Source organism: Charadrius vociferus, unplaced genomic scaffold (genome assembly GCF_000708025.1).
Source record: "Charadrius vociferus isolate BGI_N301 unplaced genomic scaffold, ASM70802v2 scaffold746, whole genome shotgun sequence".
Taxonomy (NCBI): domain Eukaryota; kingdom Metazoa; phylum Chordata; class Aves; order Charadriiformes; family Charadriidae; genus Charadrius; species Charadrius vociferus.
In genome coordinates, this window is record NW_009648658.1 from 64460 (window position 1) to 80934 (window position 16475).

General features: G+C 50.5%; 3 protein-coding genes across 3 annotated transcripts in view; all 3 read left to right on the forward strand.

The window, feature by feature from the left end:
- Window positions 1-1182: 1182 nt before the first annotated feature.
- On the forward strand, window positions 1183-7658 carry LOC104287723 (zinc finger protein RFP-like). The gene is made up of 7 exons (XM_009886453.1): window positions 1183-1599; window positions 3379-3474; window positions 4752-4982; window positions 5639-5661; window positions 6055-6170; window positions 6804-6836; window positions 7147-7658. The coding sequence occupies exons 1-7, from the start codon at window positions 1183-1185 to the stop codon at window positions 7656-7658; spliced, it is 1428 nt and encodes a 475-aa protein (XP_009884755.1).
- Window positions 7659-9435: 1777 nt separating this feature from the next.
- Window positions 9436-12266, forward strand: LOC104287738 (E3 ubiquitin-protein ligase TRIM39-like). Its single transcript, XM_009886469.1, has 6 exons — window positions 9436-9855; window positions 10543-10638; window positions 10878-11108; window positions 11285-11307; window positions 11627-11742; window positions 12229-12266. The coding sequence occupies exons 1-6, from the start codon at window positions 9436-9438 to the stop codon at window positions 12264-12266; spliced, it is 924 nt and encodes a 307-aa protein (XP_009884771.1).
- A 449-nt stretch (window positions 12267-12715) lies between these two features.
- LOC104287739 (zinc finger protein RFP-like) overlaps window positions 12716-16475 on the forward strand; it is an 8284-nt gene continuing 4524 nt past the window's right edge. Inside the window, exons 1-2 of the mRNA XM_009886470.1 lie at window positions 12716-12778; window positions 15064-15363. Of these exons, the coding sequence (XP_009884772.1) occupies window positions 12716-12778; window positions 15064-15363 (363 nt within the window). The remainder of the gene's footprint in view (window positions 12779-15063; window positions 15364-16475) is intronic.

A 16475-nucleotide genomic window follows, 5' to 3' on the forward strand; every position in this document is an offset into this window, starting at 1 on the left:
CCAGATGATCTTTAAGGTCCCTTCCAACCCAAAACAGTCTATGATTCTACGATCTCTACCAAAAGCCTTTCGGGATGGGTCCCACTCTGCTGCCTGACCTCAGGGCAGGGAACGGCGGCGCTGACCCCCTCCATCCCGAGCACACCCTGACTTATCTCACTGAGGACGCCTGAAACACTTCTCTCTCTTCTTTTTTTTTTTTTTAATTTTTTTTTTTCGGTGCTGAGTGATTCATTTCCTCCGCCGAGTCACTTCTCGCAGCTCGGGGAGCTGCTCGGCCAGAGCTTCGGCGGTGGCCAAGAAGAAAGCAGCAACGCTTAGATTACTCATTTGCAATTAAATCGGCGACTCCTTGGCTTGAGCACGTACGGAGGAAGGAGAGAGGTACACAAACCTATCGCAGGGCTGTAACCAAATTTGGCTGATCGGCCCCGGCCGAAAGTTTAAAGATACGCCGAGCTGATTCAGCCTGGGCAGGGTTTTTGACCTGGAAATCCCTGGGACGGGGTTTATTCCCAGTCCCGGCGGTTAAACGCCCTCCTACGGGCCAGGACCGCCTCCGAAAGGAGCGGTGAGGACGCCGAGCTCTGCCATAGGGAGCGTCCAGCAGCAACGCCGAGGTTGGGGTATCGCCCATCGACCCCCACAGCTCGTCCGCCAGCTGGGCTCAAAAACACCTGGGAAAAAGAGGGGAAAAAAGGGGAAAAAAGTTTGTTTTGTTTTGTTTTGTATTTTTTCTCCCCTGTAATTTTGTGTTTTGGCTGCTGGCAAGGGGCAGGGAGGCATCCAGAAGCTGTTCTCGCTGCCGAATGCTCCCCGCTGATTATTCGGAACTCGGAGCTCACGGGTGAGGACGAGGAACTCCTTTTTCCCTCTTCTCTCTTTAGCAGCAGACTTTTGAAGACCTTGAAATGCCTCTTGGAGTGACTCAGGTTTCAGAGGGGTGTTGCAAAACTGCCTTTCGGGCAGAAAAACTGCCCGAAATTCCCCTTTCTCCGCCCCTCCTTCCTTTTACATCCTTTACGGGGCTGCGCTTTTCAAACGAGACCTCCCGGGTCAGATAGCAAAGGCTGATCGAGAAGGAAACTCCCAGCTGCTGCCAAAAGAAAAAAAACACACAAAAAAAAATAAAAAAAAAATAATTAAATGAAGCGAAAGTAATCGTGTCATTCTTCTTCAGCCATGGCCGAATGCGACCCGCTGGAGAGTCTGCAGAAAGAAGCGTCTTGCTCCATCTGCCTGGATTATTTCAGCGACCCGGTGTCCATCAACTGCGGACACAGCTTCTGCCGGGACTGCATCACGCGATGCTCGGGAAAATCGGACCGCCGGTTTGCCTGCCCCCAATGCCGTGGAATTGCCCAGAAAAGAAAATTTAGACCAAACCGCGAGTTGAGGAACCTGGCGGAGATCGCCAAGAAGCTGAGCACGAGGGCAGGTTACGTGGCCGGTGTGGGCAACCTCTGCCCGAAGCATCAGGAACCGCTCAAGCTCTTCTGCCAGGAGGACCAGACGGCCATCTGCGTGGTCTGTGACCGCTCCCACGCTCACCGCACTCACAACGTCTCCCCCATCGAAGAAGCCACCCAGGAGTGCAAAGTAAGAAATCACAGTCCTTTGCTCTAATGTTTTGGGGTTATTTTTTTTTGGCTTTGGCCCATCGGAGGCTGAGGTCCACTAGGCAGGGACTTCTCCACCTTCCAGGGTGGTGGGACGCTGGAACAGGCTGCCCCGAGAAGCTGTGGCTGCCCCTTCCCTGGAGGTGTTCAAGGCCAGGTTGGACGGGGCTTGGAGCAACCTGGTCTAGTGGGAGTTCTCCCTGCCCGTGGCAGAGGGGTGGAACTGGATGATCTTCAAGGTCTCTTCCAACCTCAACCATTCTATGATTCCCAAGGGAAGGATGTCCCATAGGATTTCCCAAGGTTTGGGATGGAGCTGAGCTGGTAGGTCATCTAGTTGGGGCTGCTCTGCATCGCTGCCTTGGCTCCAGCCCTGCCCGGATGCGATGCAGCCACCATCACCTTGGGTGCAGACCATCACCATGCATCTGGGTGGCCTGCAGGTGCCCAGATCCCTGGTGAGGGGCACAGCAGAGACTTCAGGGTGCTGGGTCAGATCCCGCAAAAATCCCCTTTTCAGGTGACCCCCAAACAGCACGACTTGACTAAAACCAGATTTTCACCACCGCCTCCAAAGCGCAGTTTCAATTTCAGCTTCTCAGCTTGGATCCCTTCACAAAAAGCCACCGGTTTATTTGCTGTCACCTTCTCCGAAGGACCACGAAGGTAGCTGAGGCCGGTAGCTCCTAGAAAATACCCAAATTAGCAGAGCTCCTCCACTCACTTGTGCACCGGCAGAGCTCTTGCTGCTCATTTTTGTTCAAGAATTGGATGGGAAGTCCCAGATGAGTTGTCCTTTCCGCTGTAAATCTCTCCCTGGAAAGGAATTTCTTTCTAAGTAACTATCTCAGGATAACGGCGTCGATGCTGGGAGGCATTTTTAATTCCCTTGAGGGAGGATGGGGTGAGGAGGAGGAGGAGGAGGAGGAGAAGGAAGAGGAGGAGGAGGCGCTTGTGCGGAGGAAGCTCGGTGACATTTTCATCCTGCCCACAGGGGAAGAAATGACTGGGAATGGGGAGGTGAAAGGTGACGTTAGTCACGCCGTGAGCACGAAACAAGAAGAAGTGAGGGGCAGGAGGGACAAAATAAGCTGATTTAAAAAAAAAAAATAAGAACCAGAGATGCGTTCCCTGCAAACGTCCATCGGCATTTGTCACATTAGGAGCAGATGTCAAAAAAAGTGGGTATTTCGAAGGTGCAATTCATCTTCTCCTAAAAAAACCCCCAAACTCTGGGGATGTTGTTCATTATTCCTCTGTCTGCAGAAGGAGCTGAAGGTGACAAGTTTGGGCAGAAACACCGATTCTGTAGATGTTGGGAAGTTGCAGCATTTTGGGGGACCTGATTAAGGGTAACAACAACAACAACAAAAAAATATGGATGTTGCGATCACGAGGGGATAAAATGAGCCAACCAAGGCGGAATGGATCACGGTGAACGCAGAAAATTACTGGGCAGAAATACACCGGGAGGAGGAACCAGTGAGGACCAGAATAAGGGTGTAGATGAGGCTGCAATATTAAATACTGCCTTTGTTGGACTCTTCATTCCCAAGACGCTTCATAGAAAAAGTCTGGGACGAAGAGGGGCAACAGAATAAAGACTATCTAAATATTTTTTTATTGATATTTAAAAGTTCTGGGAGGGTCTCCTGCTCGAGCACACCAGGAATTAGCTAGAGCAACATTGAAACCGTGCATCCCTCTCCCCAACAACTTGCAGATTAATATTATTATTATTAATAATTTTTCTGCCCAGGAGCAAATCCAAAGCAAACTGAAGAGCCTCAAGGATGAAAGAGAAAGGCTCCAAGGATTAAAACTGACCGGGGAGAAGAGGAGCCAGAAGTATCTGGTAGGTACTCGCCACTGCTGTATGCACGGAGGGGTCTTCTGCGGGTTAAAAGGTGTTGGGTCAGCGCCTAAATTTGCAACGAGGAGGAAAAAAGCCTCCAAGCGCTCTTGCCCAGATGGGCCCCGTCTCTCTTTCAACTTGCTCCATCCTGGTGAGGCGCCTGTGAATGAAACGCAGATGTTTCTCGAGGGGAAACATGGGCAGCCACAAAACGCTAGCGGAGAGCGAGGTGGTTTCCGAAGGGTTGAAGGGAGGTGCTTGCAGCTTCGCTGAGCCACGTTTCGGACAGAGGAGACGTGCACGTGGGTCATCCCGGGGAGATTTGCACGGTGGGGCGGGTGGGTTGGATGGAGGTCCAAAGGGATGGTGCTCCAAGACTTCTCCATCTCTGCCTCAGACTGCTGCACCCCAGGAGCTGCTTTCTACCATCCGGCCCTGGAGATGGGTCAGCCACACCAAGTGTGGGGTCCATGGGGGTGCTTGTGTCCAACTTGGACCCTGGTGGGGGCTTTTCTACTGCTGCGCAGCTGTTTGGGTCCTGGTGAGGTTGGTGGCTCTCATGGCATCTGCACATCCAGCTGCGGACACATCTCAGTGCACTGTGTCAGATGTTTCCACCACCTCCCAGCCCTGTTTTGGCCTACCAGAGGTTGGAGTGGGGGGTGGAACCGTAGCTCTAAGGAAGTGAGAGATGGTGATTTCCTCAAAAGCAGAAAGCACCACAGATGTTTCACGGCAGCTTCATGAGGACGAGGAAGACTGCTGGGGTGAAGGTGAGCAGAGAAGGGCGATGGCTTTCCTGCTAAATAAAGTGGGGGCAGAAGGAAAACACCATGAACGTGCTACTGGTTGCTTGTGCTGTGGTCCTTGGCCTGGATTTGGTCCTGTCTCATCCAACTGCTGCCCTCAATGCCAAAACCTGGGAGTTCTGGGGAACTGTGCATGCCAAGGACCGTTTCCAACAGCCTCCGGCAGGATCTCACCGCATCTGAATCCTCCTCTCACCCCGGTGTCCTCAAACACTGTCCCAGCAGGATTTGCCCCATCGAACACTCGCAAGATGCCTGCACGTGACGCCTGGTCTTCTCCAGGCTGTGGGAAAAACATGAAGCAACGTTGCCCGTGTGTTTCTCGAGCCAAAAAATAAAAACAAAGCCCCAAAAATGGCCAGAAGTATTTTATCATGGCATCGCAGTCCTTGCTCCAGTTTTATTTAACCAGGTTTTGTAGGTCTCGGGTTTTTTCTGTTCTCATCCCTCCCCATCTGCTCCTTGCAGCAGCAGACGAGAGCCGAGAGGTGGAAGATCATGTCGGTGTTTAAGCAGCTGCACCAGTTCCAGGAGGAGCAGGAACGTCTGCTCCTGATGTGGCTGGAGGACGTGGAGAAGCAGATTGTGCAGACCCAGACAGAGAACGACAGGAAGATCTCCGTTGAGATCTCCCACCTGGGCAACCTCATCCGGGAGCTGGAAGGGATGAGTCCACAGCCGGAGAATAAATCCCTGCAGGTGAGTGCGAGGCGCTGGGCAGAGGAGTTTGCAACGCTTTCAATGTGCCGTTGAGGTGGTGCTGTCCTCCCTCTTTCCCCCATCTCTTTGCCTCGCCATTTTGAGTAGTTCATTTAGGTGCTCATTCCATGAAGAAGCCGTGTCATACATTGTACGCCAACATCAATGTCATATCCAACCCATGAAGAAAAGGGCCTCAGAATTAGTCTTTTAGCATCTTGGAAGCACCCACCAACTGTTTCCCTCCCAAGCCCAGGCAAAGCGAGGGAGATGCCCCATCCCTGGAGGTGTTCAAGGCCAGGTTGGATGGGGCTTTGAGCAACCTGGTCTAGTGGAAGGTGTCCCTGCCCATGGCAGGGAGGTTGGAAGTAGATGGTCTTTAAGGTCCGACTCCAACCATTCCATGAGATAGATGCACAGAAGCAGTGTTTGGAAGTGGACACGATACTCCAGCAGCTGCCTTTGAGCGTTTCTTCTCACCAGGGACCAGGTTGAAGGGACCAAATGGGCCACTGGATGAGCACAAGAGGTCCCTGACCTTGCTCTGTGCCGGCACAGGAAAATCTAAACCAAGCAAAGCGTGCTGAGGGAGATAAGAGATATAAATGGGCCTGAAGATCGCTCAAAGTTTAATTCCCATCTTCTCTCTCCTTTAGGATGCCAGGAGTGCCTTGACCAGGTACGTGGCTCTCCCTTTCCGGAGGGAGACGGTTGTCCCCAAGCACAATGTCACAAAGCCGACAGCAGTGGGGGAGCAGGAGGGGTTGTCCTCTCTACCAGGGTCCCCAGTGCTCAGGGTGAGGAAGAATCTAGGGAGGAGGTGGCCTTGGGGCAAGATCACGTCCCCACCACCTTTTCCACTCAGCTGGAGGAAGCCGATATCCACCACTGAGGAGGTCCAGAGCAAGTGCGTCCTTCACAGGGACACGGGGACCACTGATATGCCCAGCAACATCTCAACTGACTCAACCTGATGCTTGGGGAGGGATAAGCTCACCTGGCAGCTTTTCTAAGCAGGGTTTCTACGTAGCGCATTCAGCAACGAAGGAATACAAAAGTCTTCTCCTTCCAGGTGTGAAGCAAGGACTTTCCAGCAACTGACAGAGAAGTTTCCCAGAGTGGAAGAGAGACTCAAGGATTTATCTCAGAAAAACATCGTGCTGAAGGAAGCCCTGAGGAAATTCAAAGGTACGAAAGAACGGGAAAAAAATCTAAACACGCTTCTGCAGCTGGAGAGGAGCGGACAGCAGCCAATTACCAGCATAAAGCCCCAGCTAAGGAACGCTAACGATGAGTTACTCAATAACCCTCCTATCTGGGGCCGGAGCTGGAAGAAGAGGTGGTAACTCCGTTCCCAGGCGTATTTACACGGGCATCTGAACGCTTGAGTAACGCGAAGGACTAGAGCGAGTCCCTCCCTTCAGTTACACAAAGGAAATGAATCGAATTCTTGACTGCGGGCCTGTTTAAACCAAACAGACCGTAGGTAACGTCTAGCCATCCATGAGGGCGTCAGCGTGAAAAGTCAACGTGTTGCAAACGGATGGCGGTGTTTACATAGATAAGCCTCAAATGTGCTATTTTGAGACCATTCTCCACGTTCAGATAACTGTCCCATTCCCTCCTCTGATCTCCAGTTGGTAATTGGTGCAGCCAACTCTGGATTAAAGAAAGCTCCTCGTAAAGCTGCCCGTGTTGGGTTTGAAGGTCCACCTATCGATGAGCTGGACTTGTTCTCCCGGTGATTTTACTTGTTTTGGAAGGGGGAAAGTGCACCTCCGTGTATTTACCCATTTCTCTCTCCTCCTCTCTCCCTTCCAGAGAGTTTCCCAGTTGAACTGGACGTGCAATGGGGTAAGTCTCAGGAGGTTGGAGGTATATATTGGGGTGAAAAAGGGGGACCCAAGCGAGAAAAAGACAGCAAAAGCGGGGAATTCGCGCTTTCCTGGTGGGTTGGCAAGGTGAATTCTTATTCCACTTCGATCGCAATTAAAAATAGAGCCTTTAAATAGATATTTATGGAGAAAGCCTTTACCAAAGCTTCGGTCAGGCCAAGATTTCATCCCTGGGACAAAAACAGGAGGGTGTAGATGAAATGAAATGTCCATCGCTTTCCCTCTGACACGTTGTTTTTCCCTCTCTCATGCTTTCCTTTCCCCATCAGCAAACGTGACTCTGGACCCAGACACAGCAAACCCCCACCTCATCCTCTCCGAGGACCGGAGGAGCGTGAGGTGGGATGAAACACCCCAGAATTTGCCCGACAACCCCCAGAGATTTGACACCTACTGCTCCGTGTTGGGTTGCGAAGGCTTCACGGTGGGGAGGCACTACTGGGAAGTGCAGCTGGGGAGCAGGGGATTTTGGGCGGTGGGGGTGGCCAGAGACTCAGCTTGGAGAAAGGGTTGGATTAACCTCGACCCTTCCCAGGGGATTTGGGCCGTGGGCATCTGTGGGGACAGGTTTCAAGCTTTCACCTCCTTCGAAACAGTTCAGCCTCTGAATGGGAGGCCAAGGACTATCCGGGTCTCTCTGGATTACGAGAAGGGACACGTGGCTTTCTTCGACGTCGATAACGAGACCTTGGCTTTTGCTTTTCCTCCGACTTCTTTCAATGGAGAGAAAATCCTGCCTTTTTTCTGGGTTTGGGAGTCCAGGATCCAGCTGGCTCCCTGAGACAGCAAGATGGACATTACGTGCTCTGGACAAGCCTTTGGTTTCATCCAGCAAACCACACTGTATTTCAGGACTCTGTGGACGGTAAAGAATAAAGTGGAACAGACAAGTCCCGGTATCCACTTGGAATCTCATTCTCATGGGGTTTTTCCAAGAGCAGCAGATTCAGAAGGGGTCATTTTGGGCAGACGTCTGGGTTTTACAACATTTGGGTACTCTCCAAGATTTCGCTAGGGAATATCAGCCTGGGACGAGCAGGAAAATGAAGCCTATGAGTTGTGCAACAGCCCCCGGGACACCGATTTCACAGCGTTAATCCCTTCTACTCCTCTCCCACCTATTCCAATTTCTCCTTGACGTTCAACCGTGTTGACTGTTGACATTCAACAATGACGTTCCTGCATGGCTGAAGAAGCTGGCTCTGGTTCCTGGTTTGGTTACTACAAAGGAAAAGAGGATACCACTGAATTAAGTGTAATACCTGCTATTCCCCACCCCCCCCTCCCCCCGACATCTTATGAGCCAAAAACCCTCAAGAACATACACATTTTGAGGCTTTTTTGTTGAACCCTGTGGATTTCAGCTGCCTTCCACAGGGTGGTGGGGTGGGAGAAATCAGAGGTTGGGAGAAGTAAAGATGAACAGAAAGAGCTGGAATCCTGCCTTTTTGCAATTTTTATATATATATATTTGGCTCAGGAAGCTTCGTAAGCAGTTTTATATAAGTTTTTATATGCAAAATGACTGTATTAAAGTGTCCTTCTATATTTCGCGGGCTGTTTTCTCTTTCTTGTTAGAGAGAAATGGGGGAGAAATGGTGCTCTGCCACCACCAGCAGGGCAAACCCTGGCAGGCTTTGCTGCCCTCTCTTGACCTGCTTCTTGTAAAGCTCAAATGAAAGCAATTAATGAAGCCGTTCTTGCTTCATCGCAGCTGTAATGGGAGGGAATAGCCTGGAAAACAGCTGGGCTGGGAACTGGTTGTAGGGCAACGGCAAATGAATGACGCTGGAAAGAAGGGACAACCACCATTTTTGGAAGTAAGGGCACTTAAAAAGACAGAAAAGGAAGGAAAAGAATCAGTCCAGACTCTCAGCTCCATCACCGCAGATCAGAGAAACCTGCCAGGACCTTGCAGGGTCTTGGAGGCACCAGCAATCTTCAGGGACACCTGAGCATCTTTGATCCATAGCAGTGTCTGCAGGGTGTTGGTCTGATGTCCCACCTTACCCCAAGGGCAAAGCAGATGTCCCGGGGGCCAGGAGCTGCAGAAATTTCTTCTGACCGCAAGGAAGGTCCTGCCCTGCAGCGAATTGTGCATTTTAACACTTAGGGTCATCCAAGAGATGCTGGAGTCCTCCCAAAGAGCCCTACAGGGGCTGTCCTGAAGGGTATCAAAGTCCTTCCAAAGCCCTGGCCAGGTCCTGTCCCTCCTGATCTCTCAGAAGCATTTTCAACCAGTGGTTGTCGCCCGCCCCAAAACTCCTGTTCTAGCTGCTGTTGAGTCACCAAATCCACCGATCTCCACTGATTGGAAGGAGAGGCTTTGGAGAAATCACAGTGTCTTGAGGGGAAAGGTTAAAATGGGATGGGCATCTCCAATTCTCTTCCTCCTCAGCTGTTGAGCTGCTACTTCCCAGAGCAATATAAGTAAAGATATCGCCTAAAGCCCTGCTGGAAATGGGCTGGATCTCAGTTTAACCAATGACTTTGGATCAGGAAGAGAAATCTCTGTCCTTCCTGATCATCCAGGAGCAAAATAAACTTGGTTGCTCTTCATGGCAGCCAGGACGTCTGTGGAAAACCTCCAGAATGGAGTCTCCTGCTCCATCTGCCTGGATATTTTCCAGGACCCCGTGTCCATCCATTGCGGGCACAGCTTTTGCCGGGCGTGCATCGTTCAGAGCTGGGAAGGACTGACCACCAACTTCTCCTGCCCCCACTGCAGGGAGACGGCGACCCAGCGGATCCTCCGACCCAACTGGGGGTTGGCCAGCATCCTTGAAATTGCCAAGAGCTTGAACCAGCAACGGGGCAGAGAGGCGGAAGGAGTGGAGGACTTGTGCGAGAAGCACCAGGAAGCCCTGAAGCTCTTCTGCAAAAATGAAGAAAAGCTTATCTGCCTGGTGTGTGACAGGTCCAAGGTGCACCGCAACCATTCTGTGGTTCCTGTGGACGAGGCTGCCGGAGAGTACAAGGTGAGGGGTTAATGGGCACACGTTGAGGCACAAAGGGTCAGAAACTGCTGGTGTGGCTGCTCTTGATGGGTGTGGATACCTGTGTAGCCTTTTGTCTGTGGGATAAACCACCTGTGGATTCACCCACCCTTATCTCTTGACACCAACTATTGAGGTGGACATAGGAGCCTCATGCTCTTGGGGACCAAGGGGTCCTCTCCCCCAGGGTTTGGCCATGAGCAGAGGCTTAGGCAAGGGTAAGAAGCAGATGCGTACAATTTCTCACCCCCACAATCCCTGTGTGACCCTTTAGCCTCATGATTTGCAATGCCAGGGGCTTACTGAACCTCATGAAGGCTTCTTTATACAGCAGCCATAAATGTGTCACTCCTCCAGGGTGTGGGTCCCTTATCGAGATCAGCTCTGCTGAAGATCAGTAGGAAAAAAAGAGAAAGAGGTCTTCCGCCCTTCTCCTACCCCACAGCTCCCGGAAGTCTCCTTGACCTTAGTTTAAAAAAAAAAAAAAGTGAAAAAACAAAAATAAAAGAAAAAAACAAACCATGGAGGTAAATAGCTTTGAAAGAGTCATGGGTGTCACAAAGCTTTGCCAACGCTTGCTTCAGGAGCAGTCAAGAGTTCCCCATTGTTTCTGCCGAGCGTGCAAGACTACAGTGCCATTAACCAAGGGACTTATTTCTTTCCTCTCAGATACTAATTCAGAACAAACTGTATCTCCTGAATTTGGAGCATAAGGCTCTTCAGTCTTCAGTGGAGGATAGACAAAAGAAAGTCCAGGACTACAAGGTAGGTGCCCATGAGTTTCGCTTGGACGAGGATGGAGGGGAAGAAAGGAGAAACATCTCCTCTTCCTCTCTGCCGTGGGTGGGTGAGGCTCACGGGGGGTAGGGAAGGGAGAGGGGGTTTGCATCTTCCCCAAATGCCTCTTTTTGGTGGACCACACTAATGCACAGCCCACCATTGACCCTTGATGCTCTTGTCCTGCCCTCTGCTTTCCTTTTCCCACTTCGGCTTGCCCTTGGCAGAAGAGGAAAGAAGCTGAAAAGCAGAAGATTGTGATGGGATATAAAAATTTGCACAAGTTCCTGGAGAAGCAGGAGTCCTTTTTTCTGGCCCAGCTGGAGCAGCTGGACACAGAGATAATAAACGCGCATCAAGAAATCCTCAACAGGCTTTTGGAGAAGACGACAAGGCTGGGCAGGCTGACTGGGGAGTTGAAGAGGACATACCTACAGCCACACTGTGAACTCCTGAAGGTGAGACCCTGGGCTTTCCAAACTGGCTGTGAAGGCACTGGTTGGGCACCAGCTTGGTCTCCAGCTCTTGGTTTTCTACCCCAACATGCTAAAAGAGGGACATCATTAGAGTGGGACCCTGGGGCTCCAAGGGGTGGTGTTCAACATCACTAAGTCTCTCTTTGTCTCTCATCTAGAACATCAAAACCACCTTGACCGGGTATGTAGTCCTTCTCCTATCAAAATTTCACCACAATAGAGCAGCTTTGTGGCAGGCTACTGGGAGAAATGACATGGGGAACGGTTGGCTCTTCTGCAAGATCACCTTTGGACTTGCCTGAGGACACCGGGGCTTGGAAGGAGGGTTCTCCCTCTCTACTTAATTAACGACGAGTGATGATGCTGTGCAATTTGCTGAGATGTTCAAGATGGCGCAGACTCATCACCTTCCCTCCACTAATTCTGCCCATGGACTGCTGGTAAAACGTGGAGTAGCAAACTACAAGCAGACGGTAAATCCATCCCCTCTTCCCTTCCAGGTGCGAGAAGGAACCTGCCTTGCAGCCACTCGATATTTCCCCTGAGCTGGAAAAGAAATTCTGTGATTTCACAGAGAAAACCACAGTCATCAAGACGACTATGGAGAAATTTCAAGGTACTGCGCGCAAGTCCAGGAAGGAAAATGCCGTGGTGTTTCTTGGTGGGGAGGGATGGAGTGAAGCCACACGAAAGAAACACATCCTGGCTGTTGAATGGGGGATTTTTATTTTTTTTTTCCCCAAGATCCAATAATAAGATTGCAAATGGGCAACGAGTGTTGGTCTGATATTGCCTGCCTCCTGCTGCTGTTGCATCGAGTCCCCCATATTTCCCATTAACTACGTGGAGATAGTGTCTTGCAGCCCTCCTGTGCTCCTCATTGCAGACACGCTCCAAAGAGTCATTGTATTCATTTTCTTTGCAGCAGCCCCTCTGTGTGTGGAGGAATCTCCTACGTGTATCCCGTTTTTCTCCTCCCCTTCCACAAGTTTCTCTGCATTCCCCCAAGCTTGGTCCTGACTCTCTGGATTTTTGCAGAAATCCAGAATCGGACCAATTGATCTTTCAGCCTCTCACATTCTTCTCTTTCTCTTTCTTCTAGACTTACTGGATTTTGAACTTCCATCCACAAGTAAGTGAACCGGACACGTGCCCAACCAATCCAGCATACGAAATAAAAACAAATACGGTAAAAAAAGCTCTGCTGCCCCCAAAGATTAACCTAAAGTGCTCTGCTGCCTCCTTTCCTCCTTTTCCCATCCTCGTCCCACCACGAAGCAATGCCTGGAGGGGTCCCAAGTGGGGTGGGATGGATGGGAAGGGAGAGAAAAAGCCCTGTGTCCCCCAAATCTTCAACGAGCCTGACTTTCTCCCCAACTCCAGCACAGGTGACGCTGAACCCAAAGATAGCCAAAGCCAGGCTTTACCTCTTGGAAGACTGCAAGTTCGTGCAGTGGGTACACCATGGGCAGGACCCACCCTTCAAACCGGAACAGTTCAATGTCGCGCAATGCATGGTGGGCTCGAGGAGCTTCGCATCGGGTTGGCACTGCTGGGACGTGGAGATCTCTAAAGAAGGCGTGTGGGCCATGGGGGTGGCCAAGGGGTCCTTGCTGAAGGAGCATTGCTTTCCCCTGAAGCCCGAAGCGGGGGTATGGGCATTGTGTCATAACAGAGAGAGTTATGAGGCTCTGACCTCTCCTAATGTCACCCCCTTGACTCTACACAACATCCCACAGCAGATACGGGTCTGCTTGGACTATCACGAAGGGAGGGTGGTGTTTTTTGATGCTGTGAGCAAGGCACGGATCTTTGCTTTTCCGCAGGCTTCATTCAAAGAGGAGAGAGTCTACCCGTGGTTCCTGGTGACAGGGAATGCTCAGCTCAAACTTTTTTCCCAAGGCAGAAAAAAGAAATAAACAAAAAACATCCACTTACCCTTGGGAAAGAAAGCAAGATCTGAGTTTTGTCCCAGTTCCACTATAAGCCTCTGCAGCTCCTGGTCCTGCAATAAACGTGGGCTGTGCAAAACGTTGCGTGAAGCAGGAGCTCTGCAAAGCTTCTGTATGGCTCCGAGCTCTGATGACCCTCCAGAAATTCCTGTCCCGGGCTGGAGAGACTGGACAGCCGTAGACCCATCTCTCCATCCCAGGTGCTACCACAGCTGGAGGTGGAACCACCCAGTGGGAAGGGAACTGGTGGGACCAGAGAGCCCATATGCCAGGGACAACCTAGAAGAGGAATCACGGGAAGGGGGACTCCCCAGGCATATCCCAACCTTAATGACTGTTTACATGTTTAATGCAAAATACAGATGTAGCTGCTGGAGCCAGAAGTCACCCGTGGTCCATCAAGGACCACCTCTTCCCTGCAGCCGAAGCCCCAAACAAAAGGGTCATGAAAGAATAGCGGTGTTCAGATTCCTTTCCTTTGGTGTAAAATGGGAGGATTTCCGTGCCTTAAACTATACTTTGATCCTTTAATCACTAAATGGCTCTTACTGGGCACCTGCAAATTTGCACTGACGGGGAATTAAAAGTAAATGTGCAATTCTAAGTAATTTCTACCTTCTGTGTTTTGGTTTTTTCACCCCTACGCGTTTTCTTTGACAGTTGTTTAAAATAACTGGAGGAAGGAAAAGTCATCCTCGTTCCTCTCTAAAACCCATCGGACAGGAGGGTAATAAAACCTGAGTTTTCTGCACTGTCAGACCCAGCAAGTCTGTGGAAATAGAGGTGCAGAAAAGTCTGCAGCAAGCCAGGGGTTGGAGTCATTTGCAGCTCGGTGGGATCCTGACTCTGTGTGTAAAGGGGGGGGGTGTCAGAATTGGGAATAAACACATAGAAATGGGACTACTTTTGGTGCCGACTCAGTGCGATCCGTGATGCACCGGGCTTTGGTCAAGCAAAAGACTGGACTTTTTCCTTGAGAACATACAACAGACACAAGGGTTCAGATGAAGGTTCATCAAGTCCTTGCCCTTTCCCCAAAGGTAGAAGCCTAGGAAAGCAGTTGAAAGCAGGGCAAGGATGCCTATGGGACCAGGAGCTCCATTTACATCAGTAAAATGGGTAATTAAACAATTAGAAGGGTGTAATGAGAGGCATGAGAGAGAGATTTGATATTTGGCTCTGCCGCCTGTGGGGCGGTTGCAGCAATTTGATCCTTCTCCTTTCCAGGCTGGATAATGCCAATCTCTCTTCCCATCCATCCTGGGCTTCAGTTTGGTGGCCTGACCCTGTCTGCCTTGTACTGGGAAGCCCCAAACTGGTCCCCGTAGCCAGATATGGCCTCACCTGTGCTGATGGAGGGGAGAAATCCCTCTCCTCTCCAGTCTTGCTAACGCAGCCCTGCATGGGTTTGATATCACAGAATGGTTTGGGTTGGAAGGGCCCTTAAAGATCATCCAGTTCTAACTCCCCCTGCCACGGGCAGGGACACCTTCCACCAGACCAGGTTGCTCTAAGCCCCGTCCAACTTGGCCTAGAAGACACAACACTTTGGTGCACGGTCCCACCGCTGACTCATGGACAACTTGTCACCCCCAGGGCCCCAAAGTCCTGTTCCGTGGTTGGTTCTGATGCAGGAGGGTATCCCACTCTGAGTTCCATGAGATTTCTCCCCAGTTACTTCTGCGGCCCGTCCTGGTCCCGCTGAAGGACCGCCCTGCCCTCCTCCAGCCTCTTATCTGCTGACTCACATCTGGCTCAGAAAGTCAAAGGAACCAAAACTGGTGGGAGGCCGTCAGGAGGTGAGGAGGAAGCATCGTGCTCGCTCGCCCTCTTCTCACTCCTCCCCGTGCCGCCGTTCCGTGGCGTTAGGGCTGGGAGTTGGTTTCCCCCGTTTGCAACCAAGCCAGAAGGAGGAAGGTCCTCCTCTTCTTTCCTGCAAAACAAAGCTCCTTTGATCCTATCCAGGAGGAAGGTAGGTTGGGAAGAGCCATGGAGGGCTGGAGGCACATTTCTCCTGCCCCCAGTGCCGGCAGACGGCTTTGCAGAAGAGTTTCCGTCCCAGCAGAGAGCTGGCAAAAATTGCCGAAATCGCCAGGCAGCTGAGCCTACGGGCAGGAGGAGGAGGAGGAGGAGGAGGAAGGGAGTTCCTGTGTAGGCAGCACCAGGAGGCTCTGAAGCTCTTCTGCAAGGAGGACCAGCAGCCCATCTGTGTGGTTTGCGATAGGTCCCAGGCTCACCGCTTCCACACCGTGGTCCCTGTTGAAGAAGCTGCCCAGGAATATAAGGTAAATACAAATAATAATAAATATGAAGTATATAAATAAACGTAAGGTATATAAATAATAATAAATATAAGGTGTCCTCACACCCCACGGAAAATCCCTTTCCAAGGGCAAAGCGAAGCTGTTTGGCTGCATCCGCTCTCCACGGCGCAGCTGCAAATGGGGATTTTTGGGGTGTCATTTACCCGCGTGCTTCCCGTTGACCTGTTTGGACGTTTTTTTGCAATGATCCTATTGGAATTCCCCCCTCCTCCCCTTTGATTTATTCATCTTTGCCAACAGCCTGGGCAAAATTAAAAAAAAAAACAACCACCACCTTTGTAGCCTTTTTCCTCTTTGAACTCTGCGATTGGCTTGACTGTACTGAAATACTGAAAATGATAAATATTCAAAACATGTAAAAAACGCCCAAGAATTCCTTTTTTTTAACATCACTTATTGTGGGCAATTTTGCATATCTGTTCCCTTATTCACTCTCTCTTTGGTTTCAAATACAGAGAAATAACTTCTTTTTCCTGCATCTTCCCCTTCCCTGTGCCTTCCCTCTTTTCGTGCTGATCCAAACCTGTTCTCATTGTCTTTCTCACAAAAAAAAAAAATAATAAAAATAATTGAGCACATGGCAGAGTGGTGCAAACACAGGGCGACGCCACGCAGGGTCAATGGGGAAGAACTCCTTGCTGCAAGATGTTGATGCTGAAGGTTTCTGTGGGTTCAAAAAAAAAAAAAAAAAGCACAGTAAATAAATCCACCGAGGGTTATTAAATACAGAGATATTTATCCCAGAGCCACCAATTTCTGAAGGCTGCAAGTGTTTTTGAGGGAAACCTCGATATGTGCTTATCGTGCTCTTGCATGCTTCCCTGGCCATGGGCTAGTGGTCACCGTCAGTGTTTTGCTCTTTTGCAGAATTTTTCCCCACTCTTGCAGGTTGTATTTTCTTTGCCCAGATCTTCAGAACATCGTTAGGTCACTTGTGGACTTTCCTTCTCCTCCTCCGCCTCTGCTCCTTGCAGAGGAGCCAACGTTTAGGCAAAGCTTCTCCCATCTAAGACAAGGGCAGAAGTAATTTTAGAGAAGAAAAAAAAAAAAAAAAAGTCGGGGGGGGGGGGTTC